Source organism: Puma concolor, chromosome C1 (assembly GCF_028749965.1).
Source record: "Puma concolor isolate L17-30 chromosome C1, mPumCon1.1.hap2, whole genome shotgun sequence".
Lineage (NCBI taxonomy): Eukaryota > Metazoa > Chordata > Mammalia > Carnivora > Felidae > Puma > Puma concolor.
Genome location: NC_141674.1, coordinates 50,356,134 through 50,374,747, shown reverse-complemented (window position 1 = coordinate 50,374,747; position 18,614 = coordinate 50,356,134). Strand labels below are relative to the sequence as shown.

At 41.5% G+C, this 18,614-nt stretch overlaps 1 protein-coding gene across 9 annotated transcripts in view; it reads right to left on the bottom strand.

Moving 5' to 3' along the window:
* The window catches only part of NFIA (nuclear factor I A), a 574,225-nt gene that overhangs the window by 107,071 nt on the left and 448,540 nt on the right, over positions 1-18,614 (bottom strand). For all 9 annotated transcript variants that reach the window (XM_086717139.1, XM_086717140.1, XM_086717143.1 and 6 more), the window contains one exon: positions 5,314-5,431. In XM_086717139.1, coding sequence (XP_086573265.1) covers positions 5,314-5,431 — 118 coding nt within the window. The remainder of the gene's footprint in view (positions 1-5,313; positions 5,432-18,614) is intronic.

Sequence of the window (18,614 nt, the reverse complement as noted above, 5' to 3'; positions counted from 1 at the left end):
AAGGGCTAATGTCTCTGGTGCATCTGGGGCATTCCAGGACTTAGCGTGAGCATTGTGGCAGAGCGACCACTGTTCTAATCGGTATGCTCACGTCACACAGGTTATCGGACATTCTGAACGTCACCCCCAGGAGGGAGGTGTGTATCAGGCAGAAGCCACATCATGAGGGAGGCGTGACACACACAGAGAACTGCCAGGTGTTTGGCCTGGCTGAAGTCGGGGGAGGGCCATCGTGAAAGAAGTGGGGTGGAGGTTACAGAAGAAATTACGTATCTGGATTTTGTCCTACAAGCAATGGAGACTCCCTGAAAGAGTCTCAACAGGGAGTGACATTAGAGTCGATTTCAGAAAGGTCACTCTGGTCATTTTGCAGATGATGGCTTTGGAAAAGCAAAGGAAAAAGGAGACAGAACCTACAGGCAGGGAGGTGTTTAAGAGGCTATTGCAGCAATCTGAATAAAAAAATGTGGAGGACCCAATTTAAGGCAAGAAATTCTAACGATTAAAGTTGGTATTCCAGTATTCTTTGCCTTTAAGTTCTGTCCTCATTAAAGCCAAATCACAGGAAGGCAACACATCTGTAGCATGCTAGCTTAGTACCCAAAGGAAAAACCTTTCCTAACTCATTTTATGTCCTTTGCTGGGCTTTCCTTGAAGTTCAATGAAAAATAGCCACTGGAACAACTTTTCTATATTTTATGTGAAACTACATCTAAGAGAAAAAATTTTTTAAAAATATTTTTAATGTTTATTTTTTGAGAGGGAGAGAGAGACAGAGAGAGAGAGAGAGACAGAGAGAGAAAATATGAGTGGGGGAGGGGCAGAAAGAGAGGGAGGCACAGAATCTGAAGCAGGCTCTAGGCTCTGAGTTGTCAGCACAGAGCCCGATGCGGGGCTTGAACTCATAAACCAGGAGGTCATGACCTGAGCTGAAGTCAGATGCTTAACCAACTGAGCCACTCAGGTGCCCCTAGACATTTTTGATAGAAGGAAGTGCACATAAAAAAAAATATTCCAAATACATAAGCCAGAAAAAAAATATGGACACTTTGAATTAATTTCTTTTGTTTCCTTTTATCAGAAATGCACATTATATAACATAGTGCTTTCCCTTCTTGCCTTGGCAACCAGGAATCTCAGGATTAAACTCTTGGTTGAGGTTTCTGATCTAACAATCTCTCCAATCTTTTCATATGGTCTCTGGCCTCTCTTTCTATATTTAACAGTACTTGTGCTGTATTTAAAACTTGAAAGCCACTTGAAACCATTCTGGAAGCTGGTAGAATAGAAGTTAAAAAACAAAATACATATTTCCCTGATGTTTCTTGGTTAATAAAAGGCAAGACCTTTATGTTCTGATGTGACTGTGAGATCTGCAGGGAAAGGGCCTTCTTTCTTTTCTTCTTTTTTAAAATGTCTACTGCCTGTGTTTGGCTAATAGCAGATGTTCAAAAAACTGCTGAATTGGGCCGTTGACTTAGAAACAGCCACATGAGTACTTGTGACAAGCATTTGCCAAGTGTCATGATTCAATGAGATCTGACGCAAAAGGCCAACTCCACTCACTGCCCATCATTCTTCCGTTATTAGTATTTTTCTGAGTTTCTAAAGCTTTTGATTTCCTTGATGTCCTTTAATAAAAAGCAAATTCCCTGTGCAGGTATTAAATCCTAAAGGTGGAAGTCTGGACTTATTAGCTCTCACCTTAGCGTGAAAGCAAGGACTTTTCAGAGGTTTGATACAGGACAAATGTCTGCAGGGCAGAGGAACAGAGTGGAGGAGAGAAAAAGATCCAGGAGTGAAGAAAGTCAGCAGTGCCAAGATGGACAAGTGGAAGGCTTCGAAGACAAAGTTTACTGACTTCACAACCTTGACAGTTAGTTTATCTTGATGAAGTTCTTTGGGAGAAAAAAGTATATTTTATCCCAATTTTTACACAACCCCTTCTATGATTTTGGAGATGTTTACCATGAAGAGGTACAGAGCTACAGTTAATGCCTATCAATCTCCTTTATTATTTGTTTTAATGCAGAAATGCATCAGTCATTGATTCTGGTTTCTTGCTCTTGACTTTTGAATACACTGATTCTATTCTCCCAGAAACATTTGAGGAAAATAAGAAAGTACCAGTAAGATCTCTACATAAGAGGGAAGAGAAGTACTCTTTTGAGGAGTGATGCACCATCTCTTTCTGTGTGTGTAATTTGTTGTGTTCCTAGAAAATCCACCTAGAAATTAAGGTAAAACTATTACCTTCATTCCAAATGTTTGTTTAATTCCTACTATATGCAAAGCATAGAAGCCTTACCTTGTACCCACAAAACTGCAAAATGCCTCCTTCCTGCACGTTCATAGTACCCTGAACTGAAATTTTTCATTTATTTGTCAGTCTCTACCATTAGATACGGAAGCTCCTATTACTTGACTTTATATCCACAGTGCCTAGGACAATACCCTTGTTACTTAATAAATGTTGCCTAATTGGGGTGCCTGGGTGGCTCAGTCGGTTGAGAGTCCGACTTCGGCTCAGGTCATGATCTCGCGGTTTGTGAGTTCCAGCCCCGCGTCGGGCTCTGTGCTGACAGCTCAGAACCTGGAGCCTGTTTCAGATTCTGTGTCTCCCTCTCTTTCTGCCCCTCCTCACTCATGCTCTGTCTCTCCCTCTGTCAAAAACAAATAAACACAATATTTTTTTAAATAAAAAAATAAATAAATGTTGCCGAATTACACACCGTCCTCTATGGGATTTAACAGTCTGGATGGGGAGGCAGGACCTGTACAGATCTCAAAAGATGGTAATAATAATTCAAGGTAGCAAACACTAAGTATCCAGGAAAAATAGGGATAGTAGATATTCCTTTTTGGGGGGATTTATGTTCTATCGTTCCTTACTGAAAGAGTGAGCCCCATTCCTCAGGGGATCCAATGGGAAAATATCATGTTTTTAATTAATTAATTATTTTGAGAGAGAGAGAGGGACAGAGAGAGAGAGAGAGAGCGCACAAGTGAGGGAGATGGGCAGACGGGAGAGAAAGAGAGAAACTTTAAGGTTCCAAGCTCACTGCAGAGGCCAATATGGGATCCCATGACCCTGGGATCATGACCTGAGCCAAAATCAACAGTTAGGTGCTCAACTGACTGAGCCACACAGGCGGCCCTAGAATACCGTGTTTTTAAAGTTCCAGCACACCTGAATTTGAATATAGACTCTGCCATTTACTAGATCTGTGACCTTGGGCAAGTTACTTAACTTCTCTGGGTTGTGGGTTGATCCAGTCAGTGTTAAATGGCAACACTGTCTATATTGTAAAAGTATTGTGAATATTAAATCATATCAGGTATGTAAAGCATCTAATATCATGTCTGCTACAGAGCAAGTGACCAATTAATATTGGCACAGCATGAACAAATATTGATTGGTGGATGAACTTTTCTATATGTAAATCTGGGGTATTCTTCTGGGCACATTTTCTAACCTGTACACAGATAATTCTGCTGAGTCTATATATTTAGAGAATAATTTTTTTTAAAAAAATTATCCTAGGAGAGCCTAATGAGAGTAAAACAAACATATTACCAGGTTATTAACTACTGCTGCTGTTTATAATTAGCTCCTTATCAGGGTTAGTTATTTGCAGAATATGAGAATGACAGTAGCCTTTTAAATGACATTAAAAACCAGGTTTCCACTCAGAGAATCACAACAAAAGGCAATCAAACAGCTGGAGAAGTCCAAAGGATGGGGGTGAGAAGCACTGTTTGGGACGTCCATGGTACATGCGTAGCACACATATGAAAAACAAACAGCCCATCAACTTTTAAATTAATCACTGCCACAAGTATTTGCAAAGCTTTTTCATGTTGACTGAGTGCCGTTACACACAATGTCCCTTCCATCAGCAAACATTCAAAATCCTCAAAATGTATTAACACCCGAATGCATTCACAATCTCATTCTTTCATTATAAATGTACTTTGGATTTCAAACTTTTTTTCCCCCCTGAGGATCTGATACTACAGTGAACTAAGGGGAACATTTAAACGACATGAAAGATGAGGGGAGGATTTGGTGGTTGTATTTAGGGAATAACTGTTTCTTTAGCTGTCTTCGAGGTATTAGTAACGACTAAGCTGATTCTTTTTCTTTTTTCCCTTTCTTTCCTTCTTTCTTTTGCTTGCTTTCTTTCTTTCTTTCTTTCTTTCTCTCTCTCTCTCTCTCTTAAAGTAATGCTGGTTAAAATATATAAAGTCAAGATAAGAAGGAATCTCTACCAAGGAAAATTTCTATAATTTGGCCATTGTTTTAAATTATAAAATTCTGGGGCTTGCTTTAAAGAAGAATATACCTTTGTGAAACATTTTTTTTTTTTTCTGCAAAGTACACAAACATTAAAGATCATTCTACACCATTCTTTTCTTTGTTGTCACAGTCCAGTGCTAAAGCCAATTTGTAAAAGAATACTGTGGGTTTAATGCCTAATCCCTTTCCTTCTGGTACCGGTTATCCAGAGACAACAGGGTCTTGCAAAATGCTTCGTTTTGATTTGGGCTTTGTGACCTCGAGGGGATCAAGAACCCTGGAATCATTATCTGGTTGTGCTCTTCCAGTTTTACTTCTTTTAAAGGTCCCCTGGTGCAAGAGAATTTATAATCCAGCACCCCCACCCCTCCCTGTGCCATAGGACTGCATTCATTTTTACAACCTCACACCTAGATAGCAATGTCACAGGCAACTCCAGTAGCCTGGATTTTGAGGCCTTTGGGGGAAAAGGGAAGGGACTGAGATGTAATATCTGCTGTGGGCATGGGGACTGGAACTGGTGTCACCAGTGTCAACATTTTGTCAAACAAGCCAAAACAGGTGCCCTTTCCCCTGGTCAAGAGCTGTCCTTAATCTCCTGAGAACATGCTGTGTTCATCATGCATCTTTCTCTATGCTTTGCTCGTGTCTTTACCCCACCCAGACCCCATTCCTTTTCCTTCCCATCTTGCCAACCCTAACCAACATTTATCACTGAACTCAAGTCTGTCTTTTTGAATAAAGCCTTAACTATTTTTAGCCTATGCCACACTGTGTGTGTGTGTGTGTGTGTGTGTGTGTGTGTGTGTGTGTGTGTGTGTATAGATAGATGTTTGTTTGTTTGTTTGTTTGTTTCTGCTGTATGTGCATTTGCTTTCTCTTCCCAACGAGACTGAAAGTCTGATGGGGCTGAACACACTTCTCTAGTATCTTCTACCAGCAAACACACATTGCAAGTGCCTCTAGGCTCAAAATCAAGGTGTGTAACTAGGGAGAGCCACCAATCAAATTACCTGGTAGAGGACGTGCTGGGTAAAGACCTCCTCATCGCTCCTGGACTCATGCTGTAGTATGAAGAACTTTCCAAATCTGAGAGAGAAAAATTTGGGCCAGTTCCTGCAGCTATTGGTGCTAGGAAAAAAAAAAAAAAAAAGTTATGTTCTGTGAATAAATGATCAATGAGGACACATATCATTGTTGCATTTAACACATTTTATTTCTGAATTTCTTTGATAAGCTTATCCAAAATCATCAGTAATGAACTCTGACCTCTAAATATTGTTGACAACAAAAATCACCTATAACAGAAGGACTCTGTTTTATATTTTACCTTTTATCTTTTCTCTTTTTGTAATAATGGCAAACTGTCACCAAGACTGCAACATTCCTGGATGCTTTTAACAAAAACGCCTCCATGTTTTGCTTTGAAACTTTTCTTGGATGACCAGCAAGAACATTCTCTGGACTTTCCTAATTTTGGCTGATCTTGATAGCTTTCACTCATCAGCATTTTGGAATTAGTCCAGAACCACAAACTCAACTTTCTGGGTTTCCCATTGTCAATTTCCTGTGATGAAAAATGTGTGATTTCTCCTTACTCTGAATTGCCATGGCACCTACATATGCCATTACTTTAGTTGTCCTACCTTCTCCCTGGAGGCAGTGTCCTCTAACCATGGTTCCTGGGCTGCAGTTCTTAATAAAGTTTTGCTGGAAGATGGTCACACCCATTTATTTACATATTGTCTCTGTTTCTGCACTATGATAGCAGAGACAAGCAGCCACAACAGACACCATATGGCTCACAAACCAGAAAATATTTATGTAGAAGTTGCTGAGGTCTGATTTAAGGGATTGGTAAGGATAATTTTGACTATATGTGATTTTCAGAGCTGATCCTTAGGTGAGATGTGATTCTCTGTATTTTTTATGGTCTGGAGCCTCCAGACCACCTTGTTTACAGTAGCAGCTTAAATAAATATTTTTGAATGAATAAATAACATCTATCAATCTTCTAAAACAACTCTGTGCACAGCTAGTGGTACAACTATATTAGTACAAATATTCTCTTCTTTTGAAAGATTATGCAAAAGTGGGAGACACAGATTCATGTATTACTGTACTAAGACATTGGTTTGAGAGTTAAGCCCAGGTAAGTGGATATATAAATAAATTAAACAGAGGCTAATATCCATAAGAAGAAGGGATAATTAGAAATATCATGAACCAAGGACTTTCATTGCCAAGAATGGTGCAGGGTAAGGAAGGCGCATAGATGAAAGACATATCCCCACCCTGAAACAACTCTAGAGGGAAGGCTGGCGTGTTAATTTCAATACAGTGTGATAAGTCCTTTGCTCGAGTTATTCCTAAATTTATATGGCCACACAGAAGTGGGTATCCAACCCAGCTGGGGAATAAGAAGTTCCAGGGGCAAAAAAGGCCTCAGAAAACATGATGCCTGGGAAGATGTTAAAAGGATAAGTGGGGCTCACCCAACTGAGAGGAATAGAGGCATGCTAGGTAGGGGGAACAGCATTTATAAAGGTAAGAGAACATAAAATGAATACCGGTTTTCTGATAACTTGGTGTGATAAAGTTTGTAATACATGGGAAAAAAGAGGGGAAGGTTAAGGTCAGTTTAAGAAGGCCCTGGTAGGGTTCTTTAAGGACAGTGGATGTGAGTCCAGCACATTCCCTAGTTTATAAGCTATCAAAGCGCTTTATCACACTCTACTAATTGGGGGCCATTGGGGTTATATTGCCAGCATCTAATATAATCCCTGACACCACGAGGCAGTCAGTAAGCATTGGTCAACTGGAACTGGTTGCTAGTTAAAGGAGAACCAGCAGAATGTGAGAATGCATCATCAGACTTGCCTTTATAACCTAGAAACATCATCCTGTGGTGAGGGTAGGCATGGGGGACAGGGCGGCAGTTGAAGAATATAATCAGTAAAACCATAGAGGCCAGCGGAGTCATTTAAAAACGACAAGGTGGGGATGGGTCTAAACTCAAGGGATGAGGAGGAGGAGCCTAGTATAAGTTATTTAGGAATTAGAATCAGGAAAATGTGTTAACTTCTTCAGTGTAGTAATAACAGAAAAGGGGGAATATGGGACAGTTCCCAGGATTACTACTTGGGCAACTGGGTGAAATGTAGCACCATAAGAGAACTATGTAATCAAGGAAAGGGGGGAAGGGATACAATAATATCTAAGAATAAACACTGAGTTGTTGGGTTAATAGCAATGGCTAGACCTTAATCACAACTATATTAAAACAGTCACTGCTAAGAAATAGAAAGCTCTAAAATTCACATATACTTTTCTGAAATTCAAACATATCTCTTAATGACAGGCTGTAATGGAGGAAAGGCCTTTAGTTCAAAGACGAATGGTTAGACTTGACAATAAGTGTAAACAGAGTTCCAATGAATAATTTTGCTAGCCATTCCCCAATTTGCCTTTATACTAAATTTATCTGCATAGTTTCCCCTTTTATTCCATAATATTTTATGTATGAAATAAGCTCTGGGGGTGGGGAGGAGACTACTCAAATACATCACCGCTCACCTCTCTTAGCAGCCTGACATATAACAGGTACTTATTAATGTTTGTGCCTCCGTGGAGCTTAAAGATCCACACGTCTCATTAACTGAAGAAGAGAGATGCAGCTGATCAGTGTCGAGGGTATGGATTTAGATTTTTCTTTCAAAGCCTTGGGATGGGGCTCAGGCATCCGCCGAATGCAGCAGGTGCATCATGCCCGAGCACCGGCCACAGTGCGCAAGCCTCACTCCCAGTCTCGGAAGGAAAGATAAAGCAAGATGTGAGTGAGAGGCCTGGCTGGACAGAGAAGTCTGGGGCCCTCTGCCCAGCGGCACTTACACTTAACATTCTATTTACCACATTCTACTCTGGAAAAAGGTCCTCTGCCTAGATTATCTTTTCAAAATGTCAAGGGAGCCAGAATAGGCGAAGAATGGAAGATACAGTGTAAATATAGTGCGCACACCTCTCAGAGAGACTAAAAAAAAAAAAAATAACGAACCCACAGAAATGTTCCTTCGCTTGCCCATATATTGACTTCCTGTTAAAGCACTTAGCACAGTGTGTGTGATCTAGCAAACAGCATCAGGTGGACTGGCAGCGTTATGATGCTTCTCGAAGTGTCTACTGCAGTTATGGTGTGTAACTTCAGGGCCTGGCAAACTGGCTATGAGCGCCTGAAAAGTTTTATGACATCATTAGATTTCTGAAATGAGAATGGGTTTCACAACCTGGGTTACATCATCCTAATAAAGCACCAACCCAAACTCTGCGTTCTTCAGAACAGTCAGGTGAGGAAACATCCCCCGGGAGTGTCTGGGTTCGTATGTCTCACATGAAGGTCAGCCGATGGGAATGCGATCAGATTCAGTGGTACGGTGACAGTTAAAGAGAAAGCCTCAGACCTGTGGGTAGGGGTTACCATTAAGTGTCCCTGCAGTGAGTTGGGTATTCTCAGTACCTCTCAACTGGAGAATAGGAAGAGCCTTAGAGAGGTAACTAGGAGAGGTGGGCTTTCAGCCGGCTTTCCTGAGTACCTAGGGACCATTTTTCTTATACCTCACTCAATCCACAAATCAACCTTTTTTAGAGGACAGTACCTTTTCTACGAGAGAAAAACTAAGCCCTGAAATGAGGTTAACTTGCTTGCCATGGATCACAGAGAGGCAAGAAAGAGGGAGGTCCAGGATTAAAATTCTAGAATGTCTCACTGCAACACCCATTGCGTTTCCTATCATACTACCCTGCCACTCATTTACAATATTTGCCTTAAACTTGAGATGATACAGAGGTATACAGTGTCTCTGTCTCACAAGGTTTACAACAGAGCGGAATGATGAAATAACACTTGAACATCAAATTCAAGGCTGAATGTGATAACTCTCATAGGAGAAATGCAAAGGATGTGTTAGGAAAATTCAAAGGCATGATGGATCATATTGGCTCGCGGGATCAAAAAAAGATTCGATTTCAAGAAGGGTTGGACACTTACACTTAGCCTTCAAGGATGGCAGGATTTGAAGAGGCAGAGAAGAGAGTTTCTAGGCAAATGACAGAGTATGTGCGTAAGTTTGGAGGCAGGAAGTACAGTTAGTGACCTGGGGGATCCACGACTGTTTGTGAGTAGGGAAATGATCATTGTTGAATTGAGAAACATTATACAGAATACACAAAAGGGGACTAAGGTGGGGAAATCTGTTGGAAAGTTGATGCAGGAGTTGTGGCAAGACGGAATGGAGGCCTAAACCATGTTGCCAAGAAAGAAAATAGAATTTTCACAATGGATGTTTGTCACCTTGGTAAACAGGTACAAAAGATCAGTGTCCAGTTGTGCACGGTGAAAGGGCATACACAAGCATATGGATCATACCATTCTAACAAATATAAAATATCAATAAGATGTATGTAACACAATGCACTTCTTAGCTAATAATAGGAATAAGTCCTTTTTGCAAATTGGGGAACTAAAAGTTGTCAAGGGTTAAATGACTTGAACAATGTCTGCCTAGGATGTCATGCTGGGCTTCTGAAGCCAAAGACTAACAGCCTGCTGATATGTCACAGAGATTATGTAGCCACTGCCAATCAAGGGTGGGGATGATAAGGAAGGACTGGACCAACCAAAACACTTTCTGTCTGTTCCATATAGTGTGAAACCTGATTTTGTTCCACTTGTACTCGACCCTAGGCTCTATCATTCTTAAATGATCTCATACATGACATTTTTTTCCCCAGCCAGATTGAGTGCATTTTGAGGACCAGACATCCTAGGCCATAGAAAAAGTGCTGGTCTCGGCCTGGGTGAGACTGTCTAGAGTTTCAGCCTTGCCAACAACCACCCGTGTAGCTGAAGTCATTTAAACTTTTGGACCTCACAACTCTCATAATAATTATGTTAGAAATGCAAACTCACCAGCACTGCCATGGCCATAACCAGCACAGTAACAAAGCCTAATGTTTATTAAGCATCGTTTACGGGCCAGATGCCGGTCTGAGCCCTTTAAGCACATCATCTCATTTAAACTCACAGCGCTCCTGGGAAAGAACTGAAGCACAAAGAGGTGAAGTAACGTTCCCTGATCGTGAAGTCAGAGGGTCCTACCAGAGGACCTTTAATCCTACAGATCCAATAGCCTTTTCCATGTTCGTAAACAGCTCTGCAGAGTCTTGTACAACAATCAATACAACACAACAGATGATGATCTATAAATATGTCCTGAATTAAGGGGAATCAGCAGTCACCCTCTCCATTTGCCCTCTGCGCCCCCCAACTTTACACACTGCAAAACGAAACTCAGAAATCCGTAAATCTACACAGGAGCGTGAGGACTGGTTCCTCGACTTTCTTAAGTAGCACTGCAATGACTCACACCTGAAGTTTTTGTGGATTTTGTTTCATAGAGGAGTTTTTCTCAAAAGATTAACTTTTGGGAATCGTCTCATCGGATGTCATTTCTAAGCCCTTTGTCCCTCCTCCCCCCACCCCCTTCTTTCCTGTCACGAGTAGAATGCAGTCTTTGTGTCATTTTTTAATAAATGGTTTGCTATTAAGGAATCATTATAGTAATGTGGGCTATTGGAAGAAAGGGGTTACTTTAGTAGCCAACCCTCTTAATGACCTGCTCTTCTGTACACATTAGTAGTTGGATAAGGTTGTGGTTATTGAACTTCTGCCATCCACCAGAGACAATCTGCTTGGGCTTGCGTTGTTGGAAAAGAGAGGGTGATGGAAAAAAAAAATTCTATCCAAAATTTCAAGCTACTCTGCCTGGGGGATGACTGTACACTGAGTTTACAACTTGTTCAGCAGGAATCCGTGGGGAGCATTAACTGAGTGACTAGTGTGGCCAGCCTATTGCTAACGGCCCATAGTCTCTGAGATGCTGCCTCTTAGGGGATTCGACAAATTTCATGGAGCAGTTTTCATGTGTCAGGCGCTGTTCCAGATGCTTGAGATCCATGATTGGACAAGATATATAAGGCCCCCTGCCCTTGTGGGGTTTACATTTTAGAGATGAACGATCATAGCTGCCCCTTCCTCGAAACTCCATGGCAACTAAGGAATATGGACGCATGGCTGATAGGTAACCCTCAAAAAAGACTACCAGGATATAGTACTCCATTTTCAACGTATTAAATAAGTAGGAAAAAATAAAAGAGGTGTATTTCTCTCCAGATTGTGTAATCTTATGTACTCAATGGGACTTTGGGAACTTGTCTATTAAGGCTTGGGGGTAAAAAAAATTCCAACAACAAGCACACAGTTCTAGAGGCCCAGCACAATTTAGTGTTGTTTTGCATTCTAGTGGCAAAGATCTCATAAGACAGTCCATGTCACTGGCACAAAAGGAGTGAACATGGGAAAATGCTTGGTCTTCTTTCTATCAAAGGCACAGTTGTAAAATACACAATGCTATGCACACTCAAGCAAATCTGGAATCATCGTTAAAGGGAATTAACTTGGAAAGTAATTTATGGCAAGAAAATTCAACTCCTTTGTTATCTTCCTTTTACTGTAATATGCTTCCTGAACACTGCCTATGAGAGAGGGCTTTTAGAAAGAAAAAAAAAACACATAAGTATAGTAAAATTAACTCATTTTATCAATTTGTGCTGTTGGCCAGAGTTTCCTGACTGTGGCTATGAGGGGCTGTAAAACTGATGAATTTGCATGGAAAAAGAAACCAGTGTAAGTAATTTGTGTAAGAGGTAACACGGACATACACGGCTATAATTCAGACACCCTGCAGATAGCAGACCGCCGCAGTGTGAGCAGTTATGGGTTAGAAAAATGACCACACTGCAGTCAGTCTGACTTGAATGGAAATCAATCATAAAGGTACGTTCTCTGCAGCTTCTACGCCACAGTCTTCAGCAACTCCTCTGCCAAGCAGATTTCTGGTCTGTAAACCGCGTGCTGATCTCCTTTTCCTACCCTGCCTTTCTAAAAGGTCTGACCAAGGCAGGCTAGGAGTATGGTTTTCCAAAATGGAACATAAAAGAAAGGCACTGGACCAAAACAAGGATTTCCCTCTATGTGGAAATGAGCTTCCCTGCTATTATGAGATTTAAGCAAGGCTTTTTATGAAACGTAGTATTAGGTGCCAAAAGCGAGCAGAATGTTTTAACCCCGTCAACGGCATCTGCGGATGCAGACAGAGCACCGTTTTCACACATCCACATTTGTGGACACAAGTTAAGAAATATGTGGGTTTGTGGTGCCAGAAGGGGGAGGAGGAGGTGAACAGAGAAATTTTTATTTCGGAAAAAATGTTTCCTTCCCATTAAAACAAGAACAATTCTCTGATACCCTCTTCCTCCCCGCTCTGAATCTTGAAGATGGTTTATCTTTGATGATTGTGAATTCAGTTTGTGAAGTTAGTGTATTCAGTCACTTTATTGCCACGAAGGAAGCTTAGTCTTGGATTTCAAGAAACTTAGGTTATCTACTTTATAAATGAGGGAACTATTTCTACTCATTTCTGTATTCTCCTCAGCACACAGCATGAGATGCTTCATATATCACACATGCAACAAATGTTTGCTGAATTGAATGAAAATGATATGAGCTTATTAATAAAAAACAGCTAAGAACTAATATTTATTGATCGTTTATCATGTGCCAGGCTGATGTGCTATGTGTTTTTACCTGAATTATTATCTCACTTCAGCCTTGCAGTATCCCCACAGAACATGTATTTGTTTATTCTCATTTACAAATGAGAAAATTAGCTATAAGGTTAAGTAACGTGTTCAAGATCACACAGCTAGGTCAGTGAGCCTTAAATATCTCCAGATATCAGCCCAAAGAAACAGAAGTGAAACTTAACATTTCTACTCTGTCTTTCCTTCATCATTAGTAACTAGAGAGATAGATTCAACAAGATTTATATAGAAAAAAAGATCACCTATCAATTAAGTGGGAAACTTCTATCTCATCATCTTCCTTCTTTGCGTTTCCAGGGCTTTCCAGCTGGGAGTATCGGCCAGGGCTTCCCGGGATGGAGGGTCTGACACTGGTCGGGCAGAGCAATCCACAGTGGGGTTGGCAGTGCTGACTGAGCTCCTGCATTAGTGGCTTCTGCCTTTGGGACTGAAATCGATTTTCTGCATTTTAGAGTATCATCTCATCTTAGCTTTTGGTTGAGGTCAAATGTGGTACCCGTTTAGTATCTGATACAGCCTCAGCCATGGGATTAAGTCTTCCCTGACAGGGGACGGATGTGATGGCCTAAGATGCCTTTCCACCACCGTGATCTATAACCAGGGAAGGGCTTCTAAACATAAGCCCCTTTACCAAGAGTGCACGGGGACTGTCTGACCATTAGCTGTTAGGAAACCAAACTATATCAACGGTCTCATCCCAACAACCTACAAATCCAGCTGTCTATACTAATAATTCTCAATATTTTCACTAAGAACTATTTAGTCCCCCTCCTCCATCCACTGGAAGATCCTGGGTGTTAATAGGTACTCCTATCAATCACAGACTGCATTAACTCAGTTCCCGTGTCAGACTTAACACGTGGCTCTGCTGAGCGTGGGCTGTAGTGATCTCATCCTGGACGTGCCGATGGTGTCACCAACAAGAGTCTTTCTAATCAGCAGGTGTTAGCTAGGGAAATATATGCCAGCCAAAATCTCAATAATATTTGTGGTCTTATTGTGCTGGTAATGTAGAATTTCTGTCAGGCTTTTGAAAATCTCAAAAATACCTTTTAGTTTTCCAATGTTACCTGGATAGGAATAGGATAGGAATTGGATAGGAATATCTGCTCTTAAAAAAAAATTGAGGCTTATGAGTTCATACGGAAAAGTTCATGAAAAAAATCACATTGCTGGTAATGACCTCAGGTGCCCCTGTTCCTCACAGGGAATTTTTATGTCCATAATATATAAGAAAGCAAAATTCAAATACTATAGAATTGAATACTATTTTTAAAAAAACTGATTACAAATAACCAAGGTGTGGCTAGTGACTTAAAAAGTTGTTAACGTGTCAGTGTTAGATTGAGAATTTTAAAACATCTTGCTACCCATTAGGATACCCTGGAAGAGAAATTTCCAGAATAACACAGAAGTATAGGTTGGGCTGAAAAGTTGAGGAATAAGAATTTTCTGGCTTCCTAAAGCAGATGAATTAGATCTCATATTGGCATGCTCTTATTTCATCAGAATTAGTAACTTGGAAGGGGTCACGGGAATGGTCCTTCTAATAAATGGACTTTTAGAACTTGAATCTAAAATCAGTCCTTTTTAATTTATACATGCACACAGAGCACATACAGACACACACACACACACACACACACACACACACACACACACACACACACACGTTTTTGATAAATTTGCTGATAGTGTGATCCCCTAAAGGATCAGCTCTGAACACACACAGTAAAAGACCAGGGACAGAGGCTTCTTTCAATAATAACCATTGTAGTCACCACTGTTGAGCATCCAGGATATGCTAGACACCTGACATTCTCTCACTTAATCCTGAAAACACTCCTGAGAGGTGTTACTGCATTCAGATGCAGGCCTAGAACACAGCTGGTATAGAATGGATTTGCTGACTGAATAAATGATCGCTGACTAGGAGGAGAACATAGCTGAGAGAGGGGGATCAGTAATGCCCAAAGTCATATAGTGGTAAATGGCAGGGTCAGATCCTCACTTCTATATCCTGGGCCATGATACCATGCTGCCATCTTAAATATGGATTTTATATAACGTATTACATCTAGAAAGCATAACCCACGAATTAGCTAGAAAAGATCAGAAATAGACGAACATATGATCAGAGATCACTATAACAAATTCATACATATGTCAAGGTGTTACATGTTTTGGGGCGCCTGGGTGGCTCAGTTGGTTAAGCTCCTGACTTCAGCTCAGGACATGATTTCCCAGTTTGTAAGTTCAGGACCCGCACTGGGCTCGCTGCTGACAGCTCAGAGCCTGGAGCCTGCTTCAGATTCTGTGCCTCCTTCTCCCTCTGCCCCTCCCCAACTCACACTCTGTCTCTCTGTCTCTGTCTCTCTCTCTCTCTCTCAAAAATAAATAAACAATTAAAAAAATTATTTTTAAACGTTAAAAAAAAGTGTTAATGTATTTTGCTTCTCTCTGAGTCAAATGTTTAAAATGAGAATGCTCACAGTCTGGTCACTTTAGCAAGAGCTTCAGCTAAGAACCAAAAACATAGGGTCCCCAAGATCCTGCCATGAGAACTCTCTAACAGCTTTAACCAGGAAGGTTGTAGGGATAGGAATGTCACAGAAAAAACTGGACTTTCAAGCATAGCATTATCTAATGGATGTGCTGATGTCATAAGCCTCTTGTAACCATAGTTTTTTTTTTTTTTTTATGTTTATTTATCTATTTTGAGAGAGAAAGAGAGAGCAGGGGAGGGGGAGAGAGAGGGAGAGAGAGAATCCCAAGCAGGCTCTGCACTGCCAACGCAGAGCCCGATGCAGGGCTCCAACTCACAAACCCTGAGATCATGACCTGAGCCGAAATCGAGTCAGACACTTAACCGACTGAGCCACCCACGCGCCCCTCTAACCAGTTTCAAAATCAGTGGAATGGTGGGCATAATGCCACTGACAGGGCCACATCGAACACAAGGTATCTTGTACATTTCAATTTGTGGTAAGGATGGGGACACCTCTTACTTTGTGTGGCTCTTACTCTGCTCGATGAGAACAGAATGGGAAAAATCACGTGTGGCCCCCCCTACTGTGAGCTGGGATTCGAAAGAAAGAGTTTGATGAAAATTTCTATTACTGCCAGTCTAGTCAATTGGCCGCTGGCTTTGCTGTCCAAATAGTCACCCCAAATATGTCAAGAAAATTAAGAGAAAAAAATTATACAACAAAACTGAACTAATTCAATTTCGGTATTTATTTTGAAAATGTATTGAATTAGAGTAGAGGAAACCTGCTAAATGAAGCCAGCCAGACTGATATTTTCCTTCCTAATAGTATGGTAATATTTATTATTTTGTATCTCCATGAGGGGCTGATTAAAACTAGAAAACATTTGCCATGTCATAATATATTCAGAATAAGGTGGCTTAGGGAAGCAAAATGAAAACATATACAGGGCCAGTCAGTATTTTCTATTCCAGAACTTAACAGACTTTCCTTAAAAACTGCATTTTAGCGACAGGCATTATGATTTTTTAAAGGGTCGCCCACCCTTTCGTCTGCGGCACACCGTACCTTCAATGTGGAAGAGGTGCCATTGACTTCTACAGATAGAAAATGTGTGATGTTCATTTTAAAATTACTAGTAGAGCCTGCTATTGACCATCTAATTATGCCGAGTTCCATTTATAAACATAGCTAACCACTAAGTTTATGGAGACTTTTTGTGCCGCTTTAATAGGATATTGATCGAGAGCATAGTTTGAGTGGACTGCCATTGAATTGTGTAATGGCAAACAAAAGGCAAGGTCACAGCCACTGTTCATGCTAGGACTGACGTCTATTTTTTATTATAATCTTTTTGTTTCTTCCTTTAATGCTTACACCCAAATGGCTTCTTTGGAAAGAAGGGCTTGCTTAAGAATACGAATTTTAAAATTAATGCCCATGCAATGATCATAGCCAATAGGCCACTTGTTCAGAAAAGAAAGTTTCAACTCTCTTCTCTAACAAGGATCTAAAATCTTGCAACTACTTAAATGGCACCCCCCAAGGCCTGGACGTCTGGAATCCCTCATCCTATACCGATTTCCTCACGCGTCCTTCTTCGCAAGAACATTTTGTAATTTCCAAGTTTGGGCTTGTTCGTATCAAAGAGCTGCATTTTCATACGGCACCTTGGAGCTGAGTTAATTCTGCTGTACGAGTTCCATCGTGTCAGGTTAGAATACTGCCAGTTGTTCTTACTGCATTGCTGGCCAGAAAATCCGCGCCTGTGGATATGGGTTCTCAGAGACACACAAAGGACCTAGAGACTTCAAAAAGAAGTTGAAAAGGGAACTGCACCTCGGATCCCAGTGATGATTCTCGTGTGAGAATACAGAAAGAGTGCACATGCAGAAGGCAGCAAACAGCCACTAGGGTGCTACCTCATGCCAGGCTGAGGCATATGCCTGGCTCCGTTCACTCCCCCTCTCCATTGACAAACAAGTCGGGAGTCCTGTAGCCACCCAGCAGCCGGGCTTTGTGGTAGAGCCAGGACAATTCAGCTGCCGGATTTCGTAGATTATGCAGCAGCGTGATAGGAACCAAAAATTCGGTCTGGGTAACTGAGAGTGGTTTTTACACCCAAAGGCGATGCTAAGGCTGGCCACAGTGTACTGGGAACCCTGGCTCTTCCAAATTCCAGGGCCGTGAAGTCATTCCTAGCCACGAAGTTTACTTAACCCTTGCAGCCTGCTCGGGTGTACAAACCACGGCTGGAAAATGAGACCCCGCCAGGCCAGAGTCACAATGGCCTGTGTGTATTTGTGGTTTTCCTCTTTCCCCACGAAGTAGTTACGGATTCAGAGCCACCCCCACCAACTTCAAAGTAGAAGAGTCAGCACTTTAGAAGGAAATGGGCAGAAGCAGTGGATTTTTCGGGAGGATTTTCTGGGTTCACACCAGGAAGGGTATTTGACGGACTCAAAGCACACCCTTGGAGGAGAACACCCGTGCAAAATAAACAAGAGCGGGTGCTGATCGAGTCGGCCATCAAAGTGGGGTCATTTAGCAGCTAGCCGAGTGCGCTCTCTTGGTGGCAGCTTCATGGGAAAGAGACCCATCTGAAAAACGCTTCTCGAGGGCTTTGTTTGAAAATGCAGCATCACGCAAGAACCATTTCAACAGATGGTTCCTGTCCTTTTCCTCACAGTGTTCTGCTGAAACAACTTTAGTGATTCTGAACTGCGTTGTTAGCACTTGGAAACCCCCCTCCCTCGGAGCAGAGAAGACCTCTCTCTGCCTCTGGCACAGTGTCTCGCGATCTGTATTCCCCCTTCCCGACCCTCTCCTGGAACAAAGTAATAAATTACTCGAACGACTTTCAGATGGCCCTGTCACAAGGAGGACCACATATATACATCTACTTTTATGCTGTGGTACTTCCTTTGCTGCTAAGAGAAACAGAACTCTCCTTTCTTGCCTTTCGTGGACTCGACATAATGCAAAAACTGAAAGGGTAGGTGGGTAGGCGGGAGGCGAGGGTGAGAGGGGAATTAGTGAGAGACCACAGCGGGAGCCCCTGATTCTAACAACTCCATGCATCTGATCACTATAATCTAATGTCAAGC